The following is a 17,843-nucleotide window of genomic DNA, read 5'->3' on the forward strand; positions in this document are numbered from 1 at the left end:
GCTGTCCTAGTCATCTGAAACGAAAGTACCAAAGATTTTTTTAATCTATACGAGTGTAGTCATCGCCTGAATTAGATGTAACCAAGTCCGGACATTGTTACCAAAATCGCAGCTGTTTAAAAATTTATATTTGATTTTTTCAACTCTTCTTGAGCTAAAACAAGGTGTGGGGGAGGTTGTATTAAAACTATTGATATAATTCTAGTTCCGGCTATAGGTACACATTCACTTTGAATGTATGTCAAATTTTAGCTCAATCGGTCCAGTAGTTTTTGAGAAAAATGTGCGCCCGATCTAAAAAAATTGTTTCGAGAAAAACGCGTTTAAAGTTTTTCGAAGTTGCGGTAGATAACAACTAATTTCTGCAACTTATCCCTAATCTGGTATACCAGGACCGTAGAGGAAACCTTCCTGAGCTTAAAAAAATCATGTTGGGCAACTCTCTTTTCTCTGCTGGCAGTCATAGCCTCTTTAGATACAAGGGTCGAAGGAACGACTGCCAGCCACTCTGGGGCCTTAAGCCCCTATAACTCTGGGAGTTTTTCGAATTTCCCCTTAATATTTTAGAGACATATTTTCGAAACCCTAAAATATTTGAAAATCAAATAAAAAAAAATAGAATTTTTGGGTAGAATACCCCCTTAACTTTTGTTTCTTTCGTCCATTTAACTTTTAAATTATTTCCTTACCAGTCGCTTGACCGGTAGGAATAAGTACCTATATATAAAGTGCCGGTACGTTTAGTGTTAACCCTTAACTGGTATCCTGGGGTCGCTCGTGACCCCAAGCACCCAAAGTTCGATGTACAATTTTCGGTTGTCTAAGTTGGTAAACTGAATTTCTAATTAATTTTATAATAATATTTTAACTTTCTACGCTTCTATTATTTTACACATTACCTAAGATGAAAATATTCATAGTGGTTTCTCTAGTGTCGATTTTACAAATTTCTGTGTCCTTTTTTATTTGGGGTCTGCCACGACCCCAGTATACCAGTCACGTTTGCCAAAAACAGTATACCAGTTAAGGGTTAACATCGAATTAAAATAAAATTAGTTTCAACCGAATTAAAACAAAACTCGCGGTCTTTCAAGGTCTTTTAGAGGAAAAGCTGAAAGGTGGGATAGAAGGTCCAAGAAATTTTTTTTCGATGAGGTTTGCTGACACAGCAATTTATATTGCAGAGGTTTAGATTCGCCATTAATTTCCATCGACTGCACTTGATGTTCTGCTCAAACACCGTTGTTGTGACTGATTGAAGAATCTCGATTAGGTACTCGAGGCTGGCACTCGAATTTTCGAGGACCAGTGATAAAAAAAAATCGATTGTAAGGTGATTCGTCATTCAGAAGTCACTAGTGATCCCATATTCGAGGTAATTATGCGTTGGCCGTGTCGTGGGATCGCTTGGCCGGTATAAATACCGATTGTGTCACTGGGATGCACGAGCAGTGATCTCATAGCAGTCTTGGGTGCTTCCGAGAAGCTCGAATTCGCGAGCTTTCGTCGCGGAAACCTGACTCGGCCGTAGACATTGGCACCTCTCGCAAAACGGTGCAGCTCCTCTTGCACAGAATCGTCGAAGCACGGCACTCGAAGATTTTAAGGGGGTATTCTACTTTAGACAGCAAAAAAATGTATTTTTTTTTTAAATTTGTTGAAAAATATTGTTTCAAAAATGCATGTGTAAAGCCCTATATTTGAACTCTTAAAATTAAAAAAGGTTTTTCTAAATATTGCCGTAATATATTAAGTCTTGACGGATTGATTCCAGATTTTCGTGCAGCTTCAGTGCACGTATCGTTATCATCCGCAGCAAAATTAATTCATAATAATGTTTCTTCTGAGTTTTTAGTCCGCGGAAGGTGCGAAAAACAGGAAAAAATCGATAGTCAAACTTCAAAGTGAGGCTATTTTTTTAATAGTCGATTTTTTCCCCCTTATTTTGGTATCAACTATAGCCAAACTCGTCCTAATTAAGAATCACTTTGGCTTTTTTATTTCAAATAAACAGGCTAGCCGAAATTACGGCAACCATGGGAAGACTTTCTTTTATAGCGAGTGCGTTGAAACGTTTGAACTCCCACAAATTTCAATTGTTTCTCTCTAAAAAAATTGTAAACGTTACTGAAACATGGATAAATATATGAACCAAAGTTTGACGAAAACAATCGTATAGGTGCTGTATAAAAAAAATGCCCAAAATTGTGTGAAGAGTGCGTTTTAAAATAGAATACCCCTTGAAATTCCTTGAAACGAGGAAGAATCCGTACGCATTTATTAAGGCATCTTCTATCGTAACAAAAAAAAAAAGAAAACAAATTTTCTCTTGCTCCGTGATTAGGCATAAACAGGCGGACTGTTATATGTATAAAATAACAAAGATAAATTAAGATGAGATAATAATAGATAACAAAAACATAACATAACATAAACTTTTTAAATACTACTAATAGTATTTTTAATACTACTAATACTATTAGTAGTATTTAAAAAGTTTGTTATGTTATGTTTTTGTTATCTATTATTATCTCATCTTAATTTATCTTTTTCATTTTATTTTATTTTATATTATTTTATTTTATTTTGTTATTATTTTATATATATATTTTTTATTTCTTTCTCTTATTTTTATCTTTCTATGTAGTAATGGTAATAATTTTGTATCTCTGTACACTAAAGGGTTTCCCATTAATAATAATAATAATAATAATAATAATAATAATAATAATAATAATAATAATAATAATAATAATAATAATAATAATAATAATAATAATAATAATAATAATAATAATAATAATAATAATAATAATAATAATAATAATAATAATAATAATAATAATAATAATAATAATAATAATAATAATAATAATAATAATAATAATAATAATAATAATAATAATAATAATAATAATAATAATAATAATAATAATAATAATAATAATAATAATAATAATAATAATAATAATAATAATAATAATAATAATAATAATAATAATAATAATTCTCTGAAAATTGAATTACCTGTGACAGCCATCACAGAGCAAAAGCTGTGCAGTAACTTCTTAGATATTAAAACGTTCGAACGGTGTGCAATTTTGTTATGCGACAAATCGACACTCTAAGTAGCATAAGCTTTTGCAAAATGGCCCTCCAAGTCGTCAAACTTTATACTATACCATTACATTGATCCACGACAGACAGTGACACAGTAATCTTCATACGCGATCGCATAAAATAATGTTACAAGAAAAGGTCACCGCCCGCCATGGGCGAATGGAAAATCGTCCCAAAGAAATGTCACTTTAATTCCGCCCTATGCCACCCTGTTTCTCATTCGAATTTCAAACACCATTCTTTTGCGCGACACAGGTCGCCACTTGGGCCGAATGTTCCCAAAGGTCGCACCCTCTATAATCGTCGCGGTCCGATTCGGTTTCCGCTAATGAGCAGGACGTGACCGTGCCCGTTCGTGACCCGACAACAATTCGCTTGAATTATTGAGAATTTCGTTACCCCGCCGAGCAGATTCGCCTATCGATTCCGAGCGGCGAGCCGGCAACGTTCCATCACAGGCTTCTTCAAGCTTTCATAACGCTGATTGATATCTTGCACGATAGCGGGGCGAAGCAGTTCCGATCGCGGATAAGCTATCACGAGAAACAGTAACCGGCTACAAGCCGAGCGGTAAAAGTAGCGAGGGGCTTGAAGCTTTGCACCTGGAAGCTGTTGCGACGGGGCAATCTAGTCTTCGAGGAAAATGACGTGGAAAAGTAGGCGGGTTGGAGCCAATAAACTCGGATCCCAGATAAGGTATCCTGAGAACTAGTAACGCAACTGGTACAGTGAAGGCGGCGAGAAACTTCTGAAAGCTCCTGTAACGTAGATATTCTGTTTTCGAGGGAAATTAAATTAAAAAAGGGGCTAGGCCGCGTTAAGTTTCAGAATTTTTGGCACGAGAATTTAGAAAATAAGGGAAAAAACTTTTTTAAAACTTTTTTTGGCTTTATTCTACGTGCCTTATGGTATATAAAAAAAATTGTGAGTGCTACTTTTTTTAACAAAATAGCATTGCTGGTGCTCTTGCATTCTTGCAGTTTTTGGAAAGACACTCTCCACGACTGACAGTAGAAGTCCTGTATATTTTGACGTAGGATAAGAAACCGAACATTTTCAATATTTACATGACATTTACTACGGAAGTACATAGCGATTTGTCAAAATATTGATTTTTGTGAAAATGGTGGACAGTTTTAGCCGAAAAATTTCCCTAAAATTGTGTCTAAAATTGCCTGTCGCACAAGAAGTTTTTAATGAATCGTAAAATCAGTACTTCTGGAGATAATCTATTGTATACTATTAAAATTTCAAATGAATCGAATAAAAATTGTTCAAGTTATGCTGCTAGCCAATTTGAAAAAAAGTAATTCTGAAGGACAACACATAGTTGAGCTATTTTTTAATATTTCTCTGTAATATTTATACATTATATCCATTAATACATGGCCTAAACATAAGAAGTATACAAATGAATTTCAACCTCATAGTGTCACAATAAAAATTCGTTTAATTTGGGGCCATTTTGAGCGTCTCAGGGTGACGTAACCCGTTAAAGAGGTACAGGACTATTGAAATCTCGAAGAATCGATTTTTTTATTATTAATACTGAGAGTGTCATCTTTTGTGAATATTTACAACACTGTTGCATAAGAAATTCGAGTAATTCCGGAATTTATAGCACTGAACGTAATTGCGAGCCGTCGAGAAACGGCCTCGCAGAGCGGTATTGGCGTAAGAGACTTCACTTTGGAGCCGTTTATCTTGAACGAATGTATATTTTCACTTGGAACTTTAACCGGAGCTGTAGAATTCCATTCTCTATCGTCTGTAACTTCCGCATCAACATTGGATGTTTGTGAAACATTTTACAGCTGATTAAAGTCGATATTTTTCCGTAAAACTGTGGGGAAAAAATTGTTTCTTGTGTAACTTTCACAATTTATATTTAAATCCGCCAGCAGAGTTCCACTCGTAGGTTTTAGTGGAGAAATTATTCGCCTCAAAATATTTTAGTTTTAGATAATTGGTTCACCATCGCGGGACCATATTTGGCGTCAAATAACTTAAATAATTTTCAACATTCTGCCAATTTTTTTTTTAAATACCTACCTGGTAAAAGCGGGCATAAAACACTGTGAAAAGTGTCGGTATGGTGATTATTTGGTATCTAAGCAATCGAGCCGAAAAGAAACCATCGATTTCAGTCGATCAATAATCCCCGATCCCATTAAGGGGTCATGCTCAGTCAGGAGGCCGAAAAACGGGTGGTCTTTGGAAATTTTTTACTCAAAAGCTATAACACATTTCTCAAAAAATCTTTTTTGCTTTTAAGGATTGCATCTAGTACCGTGCATCGTAATTTTTTTATTTAAAAATATTTAGCAATAACTAAGTTATTGTCCATCATTCGAAGGTTCTCTAAAAATAAAGGCTTCTGCGGTAACAAAAAATTTAAAAAATTTACTTATTATATTATATTATCTAGTACTTGAACGAAGGATTTTTCGAAATATTGGTTTGGGTAAAAATGGCTGATGTTTAAAGTAAAACTTTCAATTTTTATCACAAATCCTGCTTGATTTTCGTCAATTACAAGAAAACTAAGCATCGGATAAAAAAAATCTTCGTTCAAATACCAGATAATATAATAAGTAAATTCTTTTGAATTTTTTATTTTAGATGAAAAAATTACGATGCACGGTACTAGATGCGATGCTTAAAAGGAAAAAAGATTTTTTGAGAAATGTGTTATAGCTTTTGAGTAAAAAATTTCCAAAGACCACCCTTTTTCGGCCTCCTGACTGAGCATGACCCCTTAATTGAAACGCGCTCCTCGAATTCATCCAGAATAATTTGTGCAGCTAAAGTGCCCTAAATAAATCTTCGATGCTTGCACTCCGACTCTATATCCTCGAAATTTCAAATTCTTGCAAAAATAGGCTGCTTCTAATTCGCTTCGAGTTCTTTATCCAAATTTCAAGGCATAGATACTTACACGGTTAAGTTTCAGGCGATACTGAGTTTCGCTTATCTATGGCTCGCGACCTTGAGGGAGTTTAACATCTCCCAGCAATTAGCAGTCTATTATGACAGGTCACGCGTGGTTGTGCAATTATTTTGCAACGTTATCGCCGTGCTCGTGTCGATCAGCAGGTTAAATTCGTTCGGAGCAGCTTTGTTCAAACAGACGTCGATGAAATATCAAGTGTACCCAAAGCTGAGGACTATTATTACAGTAGAACAGGCGGCAGGCGACAGGGACTACAGGAACTGTGATCCGCGAAGGTTCTGCTGTATTACTCCGAGATTTATCGCACTCCTCGACTGCTGCATCTCTTGGTCCCCATCCAAGGCGCCGTGGCCTCAGCTACCCAGATGCAGTCACTTTCATTTTTACTATGTACCTGTGCGTTACGTGGCTGCTTCTCCAGTGTGCGAAATCATATATCACGTCAGATAGACGTCGATGGTAGGGATCTCAGTCGATCTTATCGTCTCGAGCACACCCATCGCGGGGCATTTTCAATATTCCCTGGAGTGCGCGCCGCGGTGCGCTACATACAAATGCTGGAGCCCCAGCGACTGCGGTTCGAGAAGGAAGAGATCTTGGGTAGCAGTCGCCAATCCTTAAATCTCGAGGTATAAACTTGCTAGGCGACTACAGCTTCTTGAACGTCCACAAAGTGATCTGTCGCAAATGATACCGAATTTCACGAGCGTAGAGTAGCGGTCGAAAGAACACCCACTGCACCCCGGCGCCATTCTTGAGTTACCATTTTCGTATCTCTTAAGGGGAGATTCTGGTCTAGAGCTAAAAAAAATAGGTGATCTTTAGGAATTAATTAAAGGAAAACTACTGTATATAATTTAATGGGACTTTTTGCAATGTATTAAGGATATCTTAAGTTATAGAAATATATTTTTTGTTTTATAATTAATCGTTGCAGACAGCCTTGGGGAGTCGTTAAAGTCAAGGCGTCAAAAAATTGATCCAAATCGGTGGGTGCTGTATCTCCAAAAGTTATTATCCGATTCGACTGAAACCTTTTTTATTTTGAAGATTATTCTTCTGTCTAGGGGAGGGACTAGAAAAAATTACAAAATTACATTTTTTAGAAAATAACGACACTTCAAGTTTGAAATCACTTTTCCCTGTACTTTTCGTGCTTTTAACGCCTTTGAAAATTATAAATTTTTAATTTTTTGTAATTTTTTCTAGTCCCCCCCTAGCCAGAAGTATATTCTTCAAAATAAAAAAAGTTTCAGTCGAATCGGATAACAATTTTTGGAGATACAGCGCCCACCGTTTTGAGAACACTGTTTCGAGAAAAACGCATTTGTAGTTTTACGTGAGCGCCGGAGTGGATGGTTGTTGCCCATGCATTTGCCGCTACTCAAATGCCTATAACTTCGGGAATTTTACGAATTTCAACAAATCCTTTTAAACACGTATACCTAAAAGATTGAACATACGAAAAATGAAATAAAAAAAATCGACATTTAGACCGGAACCTCCCCTTAATCTTTTAAGCTTTCGGTCATAATTGCTCTATCACTGTCTAATATTCTTTCTCTACAAATATAAATTTTGATACGATGAATTTTGTAGTTGAAAAAATAGTTATGGAAAGAAGCGATTCTTTTTGGTTAAAATTCAGCAAATTTTTAACCTTAACACGAAGGTTTACAAATTTACAGAAACATTGACAAAGACAGTGAACATTGCCTGCGGTACAGTACACCCCGTGTGACCACGAAGGGTTAAGTGCGAGCAAGTCGAGAAGAGTTTCTGATTCTCTTAAAGTTCCTTCTCGCGCCCCAAAAGCCCCAGAAAATACTCACTTCGCAGTCTCTCATTCAGCTCGTTCCCTCCACCGCGCTCGCCCCTCGGCGAACCCCCCGAATCCCCTAGTCGCCGTCGCAGCCTCTCGAGCGGAAACCAGTCTCTCCTGTTATCGACCAGCGTCCACCGTCCCGGGTATCCCCGTCAAGGATATCGGTCAAGTATCATCGAGCGTATGCAAATGATGAGCGATTATCAGCGGGGCTGCATTAATTCGCAGGCGCGCGCGTCTGCTGTCGCGGCGGCGGCCGGTCGAATCGAAACATTCAGCCGGCCGGCGTGTGTATTGAGGTCAGTGGTTTGTCCATCCTATCGTTAATGACGATTCCAGCGCCGAGACACACAGCTTCTACGCAGGCACGGGCGTGCAGGCGGGCTCCTTGCGTAACCCTCGCGCCGGAGAGCGACCGCGGGAGCCGGCCGGCCCGTTTTCTGCGCCCCGGCCCATTATAATGTATACAGTTTTCGCAACATTACTCGCCCGGGGTATTTCGCTTGCTCGGCGCGTTTTCGACTTTTCGTTTTGCAAGCGAACGGGTGGCGATCGCGGCCCAGACGGATCCCGACCGCCGCGCGCCGATTTCTATGGGCCCCGGCCGGCTCCCACTTGGCACGAAAATCGGTGTACCCTATCGGGCCCCGCGACCCTACGCCGCGCCGCGCGCTGAAAGCGTAAGCAGCAGGTTTCGGCAAGTGTATCGTCGCGAGAGAGTTTTACTCGCTGTCGCGATTCGGCGATTAGGCCGGGGATCCACGTGACAGTTCAGCTACCCTAGTAGCATTTCTGGGTGGCCCGCGGTATCCCCAAGTTGGGGATTTGTTCGGCAGCAAAGTGCCAAGAATAAATGGTAAATGTAAGCTGCGCTATGCTGTGCTAAGTATTTGAAAAATTAGCTTTAATTGATCCACTTGGAAGCTAAGCTAAACTGTGCTAAGTTTTAAAACTTTCGCTTCGATGGGTTTAAGTTTTGAGAGATTAGCTTCGGTACATCCTTATGGAAACGTTTCCACCGAAAGCTAAGCTAAGGTGTGCTATGTTTTTTTTTTTGGAAGCTGAGTTAGCTCGACGTAGCTATATTTCCGGATAATCGCTCAAGAGTAGTGTTCCTGATTTCTCGATGTTTTTTGTTTCTCGAGAAATCAGAGGTGAGATGATATTTCTTGAGAATTCTCGAGAAATTGAAGAAAATATTGCGAAAATTATATTTTTGGAATAATGGTGATAATTTTTATCAAAAACACAAGAAAAGTTTAGCTAAATTATTATTCCTGTCTAATTTATACAATACTTGTGTAAATGAAAAAATAGATATTAAATATAATTGGTAAATTTATTTATTTAATACAAAATTTGTACAAAGCGAAAGATTACTTTTTGATTTTAAAATTTATTTTTAAATAGCGCAATGCGTCTAATGTAACGTCAGCGAATCTATTTTTTTTGTAGCAAAATCTGTTATTGTTATATTTTGACGTTTTTGAAATATCTATATTGGCTGTTAAATGAAAAAATGCGTCTTTGACCCTTTTGGAAGAAATTCTGGATTATGCAAAAATTTTATGCGGGATACAATAGTCTTATCTCCTGTTTTCAATATTTCTTCTTTAATAGCCACAGGAAACTAATTAGATACTTAATTCAGTATACAATTTTTCTAAATTTTTAAATAAGAATTTAAGAGCACCTTCAGCAGTTAATTATATCGAATCTTCTGTACTGTGATTTTCTATTGGAATTCGTATAGGTTCTTATGTTATTAATAAGATGTATTATAAATTGTAGATGTGTTTATTCATTTACTAAAATAAATGAGATTTATAATATTTTTCCTAGACTTAAGTTTCTCGAGAAATTCTAGTATTTCTCGAGAAATAAGAAATAAGCAATTATTGAATTTCTCGAGAAATCCTCGAGAAAGCATTCTCGAGAAGGAACACTGCTCACGAAGGACCCTCGTGCTACGTCGAGCTAGCTTTGCTTCCGAAAACAATATAGGGTAAAGGACCCAATTACTGACACCTAACCAATTACAGTCACCTTAAGCTATTTTACTTAAAATAACGAACAAATAAACGTTGTAAAGTCATACACAAAAATAATTATATAATTCAACCTACAATCTGTACTATAGATTATATATACTATAGTTTATTTATTCGTTATTTTAAGTAAAATAGTTTAAGCTGACAATAATTGGTTAGGTGTCAGTAATTGGGTCCTTTACCCTAGCACAGCTTAGCTTAGCTTTTAGTGGAAACGGTTCCATAAGGATATTATTTTATTACATCTAAGGTTCTAGCTAATTTTTTCAAACTTAGCACAGCATAGCTTAGCTGGCTTCCAAGTGGAACCATGAGGCAGGGGAAGGTGTCGATGAGAGATCACCAAAGTGGCTTTAAATGGTAATTCAGATCCCTTATTACTAACTGATCCCTAGTACCTAAACCAGCTGTCCGCTGTGTCCTAATGAAAAGCTGCTATGACACCTCAAAGATTAAAGACTCTGCACAGCAAATGACCACTATACTCGACAGACTATCGAAGAAGGGACTAAAGTCGCGGTTCCCTTCTGGGAGACCTCCAGAGTCTCTCAGATCGATCTATTAATTCCTAATGCTTTTTCCTCCTAGATGATGGTTTTTGTATCAGGCTCGCAGACTCCGCGACCGTGTACAGGCTTATGATAAATGACGACGCCCATTCAAGTCCGTTGTCGATTGGCCTTGACGAGAATTCTCTCGCCGGCCGAGTTGTATTGAAAGCGAAATTCAACGGGTTACCAAACCGTCCGTCCAGCTGAGCACGGTGGGTGGGATCTACGCGCGCGCACACGCGGCCCGTGTCTCAGGGACGTAATTAATCATTGGCACCCACGGCATAGAAGCGAGCAATTATACCAGCACAGTTCCTCCGCGTCCTCCAGATGGTCGGCGGAGGATATAATTTTCCGCGAGGCGGGGAGCGTCGAATCAAATTCCTTGGTCGGCGCTCACCTTAGTCACGCTCGGTGTCGTTTGTAAGCAAGCAGCGTTGGATAGAAGTGGATTAAAAATATATCCGCTTGATCCTGGCGCGGCTCTCGGGTCTTCTTCGACCCATCCTTTCAATTTTTGAAAAGAGTGCAAGGAATTTATTCGCTAATACGCGCAGGCATTTCTCAGTTTCTGACGTTGCGTTAGATGCGTAAGTGAACCGAAGGCAGTAGCAGGGTTAATAATAAAGTAGCGTGGGATGGAAGGGAATTAGAAGAATTGGTAGAAGGAAAGTAGATAAATGGACGCGAAGGAATTAAATAGAGAAATATATAGAAGCGAATGAGCAAATTGGGTAGAATCGAATTAGAAAAATGGATAGAAGGGAATTAGAAAAGTGGACAGAAGGAAATTAGAAAAATGCATAGAGGGGAATTCGAAAAGTGTATAGAAGGGAATTGGAAAAATATGTGTTTAATTCCAGGTCAGTTTAATGTCATTTCTTTATTTCTTTTACACTGTTTCTTTGTTAACTTTATGAACTATATATTGCAGGCTCAAGGGTAATAATAATGAATAAAAAAAAAATGACAAAGACTGTGTAGATTCCTATAAATATTAACTGTTCTGCCACATTCCTCTACAACTGGGAGTACATTCTTCTTCGAAGTTGAACGTCACAATAGGGTCTTCTAGGTCAAAACTCCACTCCTCAAACTCAGCCTCCAAACCCTCCAATCAGCTGCAGCGAGAATCAGTCCCGTCGATCGTAGATGCGAACGATCTATCAATTTGAAACGAGCGTATCACTCGGGCGATTTCGTCGGATAGCGTCAGTTGGCCGGTGCCGCAGGTGAAATTCGAGCGCCATTGGAGATGGCTGGGGCGTGCTGGGCGCAGTGGTTCAAGGCCGACTGCCGATTCATGGTCGGACCCGGTTGAATTGCGCGATGACCGATCGCGCTGCGTGTAATCCATAACAATAATTATTTTTGCTCGGTGTCGTAAGCGAAAGCACGCGGCGAATTTCGGCCCTCGCTTCTAAGCCGGCGTCCACGCCGAAAATCGCCGGGCGAATCGGTCACATTTATGTAACGGCCTGCTGGAGCTTTACGTGGTCGCGTTAAGTAATACGCCCTCGTTCGCGTAACAAAGGAACTTCGCTGCAAACGGAACTGGCGCGTGTGTTCGAACTCTGGGACACCGTTTCCCAATTAAATTTTCACGCGGAACCCCCCTTCTAAACTCACGGGAATTTGCAACCCCCCGACCTGGATAGTTTCTTTACTGTGTACACTGCACTGACGAAGCCGCGCCGTTTCGAATTTTGTAGTCGAGCGTATGTTTGTCGTTTTAAAGAATTTTCAATTTTATTATACAATAATTTTTCATGGGACTATAAAATTTACATGGCGGAACTCTAATGTTCACACGGCGGAACTGTAAACTTTGTGCGAGGGAACTTTAAATATTATACCGCGGAACTCTAAACTTTATATTTGATAACTTCTCGTGGAACTGTAAACTTTATATTTTCTAACTTTTCACGGAACTCTAAACTTTATATTTTCTAACTTTTCACGGAACTCTAAACTTTATATTTTCTAACTTTTCACGGAACTCTAAATTTTATATTTTCTAACTTTTCACGGAACTCTAAATTTTATATGGCGGAACTCTAAACTTTATATTTGATAACTTCTCGTGGAACTGTAAACTTTATATTTTCTAACATTTCACGGAACTTTAAACATTATACCGCGGAACTCTAAACTTTATATTTGATAACTTCTCGTGGAACTGTAAACTTTATATTTTCTAACTTTTCACGGAACTCTAAACTTTATATTTTCTAACTTTTCACGGAACTCTAAACTTTATATTTTCTAACTTTTCACGGAACTCTAAACTTTATATTTTCTAACTTTTCACGGAACTCTAAATTTTATATGGCGGAACTCTAAACTTTATATTTGATAACTTCTCGTGGAACTGTAAACTTTATATTTTCTAACTTCTCACGGAACTTTAAACATTATACCGCGGAACTCTAAACTTTATATTTGATAACTTCTCGTGGAACTGTAAACTTTATATTTTCTAACTTTTCACGGAACTCTAAATTTTATATGGCGGAACTCTAAACTTTATACCGCGGGGCTCGTAGTTTATTTAGTTGAACTCTGAAGTTTATATGGCGGAACTCTTAACTTTATAGGTACGACGGAAAACCAATTGGGAAACGCTGCTCTACGGGGACATGATTCTCCAGATTGTCCATTTGTCTATAACCGCTTTGTAACTTATATAGAACCTAAAAAATAAAAGTTATAGAGCTATATAGGACCCGTAACTATAACTTATATAGTCTGATATTTAAGTTCTTTATAACCGTTATTCCGAATAAAGGTTCTTCATAACTCTTTCAAGAACCGAAATCTTTATAATAACGGTTTCAAGCCCTGGTCACTGGAGACCCATACCGTGATCCATGAAATTACTTAGAATTATTCCAAATTCAGTTCCTAGACCCTTTATTATTATTATTATTATAATACAAACGGGACAAAAAAAATCCCAACAGTTACAAAAATACATAAACGACGGCGCTAACGATGACTAGCACTTATTCAACTAATTTTTCACCATAGATTTCATCCGACCGACTATATAACAAAGACCGGGACGAACTTCTAGAGAGACAAAAAGGGTCCATGCCGTTAAAATATTGATTAGCCACACTCATGGCGCGGTTTATGGGGTCAACCGAGTAGTGACGATATTGAGGTAGTCTCGAAACGAATAGAGGCCTGGACCGCAAATGCCTCTGCGGTGCATTAAAGAGAAACACTGGTTATTAACGCAGAACAGTCTATGCGACCATTTAAGACATTATACAAAAACATCGTATCCGCGATACGTCTGCGATCCACGAGAGTAGGGATATTCAAGGGAGCCATAATAGGGCCATGATTATGGTCAGTACAGTTTACCGAGGCTTTCCGAGAATACGAGCGGCAAAGCTCAAAAATTTGTGTTGGACCCTTTCAATCAAACTGCTATATTTACCATGCTTCGGACTCCAAATAACTGAAGCGCAACGTATATCAACATGCGGCCTAACAAGGGCAACATATAATTGTTTAATTTGCATCTATATTTCTAAAATTCCTCGCGAATCTGGAAATGAATCCAAGGATTCTTAATGCCTTACTGGTACAGCGTATGTAGTTTTATTCCAACTTGAAAAAAAATCCAATTCCAGAACCGTGGAAGTAAGAGAGAAATTTCCCCAATAAAAATTTCGTGGTGCAAAAGGAGCCATCGCGAGTGACCAATTTTTTTTTTTTGCAACTGCAATACCTTTCGATGGATTTTTCTCTTAGTCCCGTAATTTCGAAAAGATACTCACCGTATTCTTATTAATCCACCCTCTGTACAGCAAACGATACTCTCGAAATGATTGGCTCAGGAAACTCACATTACGTTAATCGTTCGCTTCCAAACGCATTCGCTGCCCGCCACCAACGCCACTCCACTCTAACGCTTTCGTCGTTGGCTATTTCAAAGCTGAACGCGCGCCGCGCATAGAAATTATTCATTTATTGCAAAGGGGGACTATAAACTCCAGCTATTTACATAGCAGTTCACTTCATATGCATGTACGCGTGTATGAGCAAGAGCGAGCACGTCGATCACATTCGCCGAACCCATGTATGGACTCGCGGCGCCGAAAGGTTCAACCGGTTGGGATAGAAATTCTGGGCATGTAGTGGTAGTAGATTACCGACAGCGGGGGAGGACAATTTGTTCACCAGTGGGCAGCTTCGTATTTCCTATAAAATTTACGAACGCTACTTTTTTATCGGACAGGAACGGGAAAAATGGTAAAAATCGTACCGCATTGATTAAAGCGTTCCTATTCCCTCGTTCTTAACGATAAACCAAAAATCCTAGTTCCGGAAAATCAAATAACGTTTGATTTCCCAATTTTAGACGACTAAAACGCCCGGGTACAGTGGAATTCAACGACACCCCACTTCAAAACTACCCATACTTTCGCATTCACAAAAATTTTTAATTATAGCCCGAACATAAAATAATGAAATGCAAAAAACGGAATTTGAAAATATCTCTTCGTTTCCGCAAAAAAAAAATCTGAAAGTGCCCTGAAAAACAGCATCCCGAATTGGAAAGCTCCCTTGAATCGACGAGAAAGTTTCGCACAAAGAGTAGAAAAGCGAGCGCCTTGCTTGGATTGTTTTCAAAATAAACAGAAGCAAGTCGAGATGTTAAATAAGCAAAGGCTCGACTTCCCTTTTGCTTGATCACGCCCCACGTTGACCCTGTTGATCTTCCTTGTTTCAGGAACCCTTGAATCTGGTCTGGCTGAAAATCAAAGCCCTTGATTCCGTCGAGGATCCGCGAAGGCGACCTTAGAAGAAACGGAGCCAAAATGTCGATCGTTATGCAGTACGTGGACCGGCTCCACGAGATACTCGACAAAAATGCAGGTAAGCGTACAACGAGTCCTAAAAACCAGCGAACTGACTCACATCTTTGTTCCTTTAAATTCAAAGGAACAATTGCCCGTGAATAACTATCGCGCTGCCTTTATGCATCCATTTGCGTCATCCTCGCCTTCCGTCTGTCTGTTTCGCCAGTTCTATCGTTGTTTCATTCGCCAAATTGAACGCGCGGAAACTTGTGTTATACGCGCGAGGGTGATTCGAAAACTTCGCGGACTTAACGGGGTATTTCGTAGACCAGGACGAGAAGTTTTATCAAACCGGGACCGTGGCGGCTAATTTTGAATAATAATGAAAAAAAAGTTTCTTAAGGGGTTATACCTAGTCAGGCGGCCGAAAAGAGGCGAATATTTGTGAATTTTTTTTGAAGAAGCGGAAGCGTATATTTTTACAAAACTTTTTGCGTTTGAAAGAGCAACATTTAAAGAATATTTGGTAATTTTTTCGTAGAAAAATATTTACGTTTATAATAAAATAACAAGCGACATCCAAGAAGCATTTTTAAAAATTTGGTTTTGCGGTGAGCATTGCCATGCTTCTTGGATGTCGCTTGTTATTTTATTATAATCGTAAATATTTTTCTACGAAAAAATTACCAAATGTTCTTTAAATGTTGCTCTTTTAAGCGCAAAAAGTTCTGTAAACATATACGCTTCCGCTTCTTCAAAAAAAATTCACAAATATTCGTCTCTTTTCGACCGCCTGACTAGGCATAACCCCTTAATACACTTCTCTGTTAGGCCGCGAAGTTTTCAAATCACCCTCGTATTTGTAGAAATTATGATATTTGGTAGAGATGGAATAATTTTCATTGCAATTTAAAAAACTGAATAATCTTCACTGCTTTTAATTTAAAGCACTAAATACTTTTCCCCGTTCTTAATTTAAAATACTAAATAATTTCCACCGTTCTTAATTTTAAGTACTAAATAATCTCTACTGCTTTTAATTTATAATACTAAATAAAGTAAAATTTCTTAGAGTCCTTCAACAAATTTGCAATACTTCGTCCTAATACTTATGCACGTCACTCTATTACCGATGCCTCGAGAAAGAAGCTTCAAATGCCAGAAAGCTAAAAAAAGCATGCGGAATTTGTAGGTTCCTGTATGCCCCTCAATTTTGGGCCACCCTGTACATGTCGGTTCGATTTCCTGGAGCGACGAGGGAGCCTTGTGAGCGATCCTTAAACATTAAGACATATCTCAGGGACGATCAGTGGCCGGTGACTAGGCGCGAATTTATTAAAGAAGAGGAGGAAGCAAACCGCCTCGTTCTCGTCTTTCTGCTTTCGTTCCCCGGTGCCCTGCCCCCTGAAACTCTGAACTGCGCTCCGCGGCGACTCGCGAACAAGTCCGACCGTCGGAAGCTCCGCAAACTCCGCAATTCGTCGAGGCTAATTCCTCGGGAGGATCTGAAATATTTTCCTACTGATATAATTTGTATGCCAGCGAGAAGTCAGCGGGTGGCCGCTCCGGTGACTCAGAGTTAACAAAGGCCTCCGGTCGTTGTGCAAATTCAGGCAGTCCTCGAATATTTCAGCTGATCCAGGTGCGATCGCCTACTAGCTCCTTCCGTATTTGCCCAGCCTTCTGTCACAGCTTTATTTATCCGCCGTCAACTACACGCTCGTGAATTTCAAATGAAATTTCCACCGTGTCGGCAAACATTCCCGCAATTGCGTTCCAGATACCCGCGGTGCCCCCGGGGCGCCGATAAAAGCCGCAACGGCAACGATCGACACACGCCACTGTTCCGCGGTACATCCACGAAAATCGACGAGGCACGGAAAGAGCGCACGGAGGCACCGTTGCCGGAGAACCCGCTACCGTAAACTGGGGTGACTTTGCCCACTTTTCGGGAAAACTTTATTTTATTTTATTGCGGAGTAATTAGAACATATGGTGTTTTGTAATCGATGGCAATAATTTCTACAAGGTCAAACGAAAAAAAAGAATAGCGAATTCAATCATATGGTAATTTTTTAGAGTAAAAAATTACAGAAACAAAGTTTGTTTTCCAAGTGAATTTTGTGATCTCCGAACTTTGGGGAACCTTAAAGTCGCGTACGAAATTGTTACGCAATGCTGTGACAGGGCCGGGGAAAATATTGTTAAATTCGTTAGCAATACACCCGGCCAAGACTGGTACATGGGCCTCATGAGAAGGCACAAAACGAAATGACCGAAAGAAGCTGTCAAAATATTTCTCGCGCGTGAGCGGCTGTTGGTGTCGAGGCGGTTGTAAAATGTCTTGACCACTTAGAGAAAACGTTGAAACGCGTCCTGATAGCGGACATACTTAATTACGACGAGACGAATCTTAGCGACGCCCCGGGAACGAAAAAAGCGTGTTTTCGGCGTGGGGTGAAATACCCAGAGCGCATTTTAAGGCTTTATTTAAATAATTTTTTTTTTTTAAAACATGTTTTGATA

At 39.0% G+C, this 17,843-nt stretch overlaps 1 protein-coding gene across 9 annotated transcripts in view; it reads left to right on the top strand.

The window, feature by feature from the left end:
* Positions 1–17,843, top strand: part of LOC143378764 (very long chain fatty acid elongase AAEL008004) — an 84,716-nt gene that overhangs the window by 49,100 nt on the left and 17,773 nt on the right. For all 9 annotated transcript variants that reach the window (XM_076830720.1, XM_076830723.1, XM_076830728.1 and 6 more), the window contains exon 2: positions 15,248–15,393. In XM_076830720.1, coding sequence (XP_076686835.1) covers positions 15,336–15,393 — 58 coding nt within the window. In that variant the 5' untranslated portion in view covers positions 15,248–15,335. The remainder of the gene's footprint in view (positions 1–15,247; positions 15,394–17,843) is intronic.

The sequence above is a fragment of the Andrena cerasifolii genome, chromosome 2, assembly GCF_050908995.1.
Source record: "Andrena cerasifolii isolate SP2316 chromosome 2, iyAndCera1_principal, whole genome shotgun sequence".
Classification (NCBI taxonomy): domain Eukaryota; kingdom Metazoa; phylum Arthropoda; class Insecta; order Hymenoptera; family Andrenidae; genus Andrena; species Andrena cerasifolii.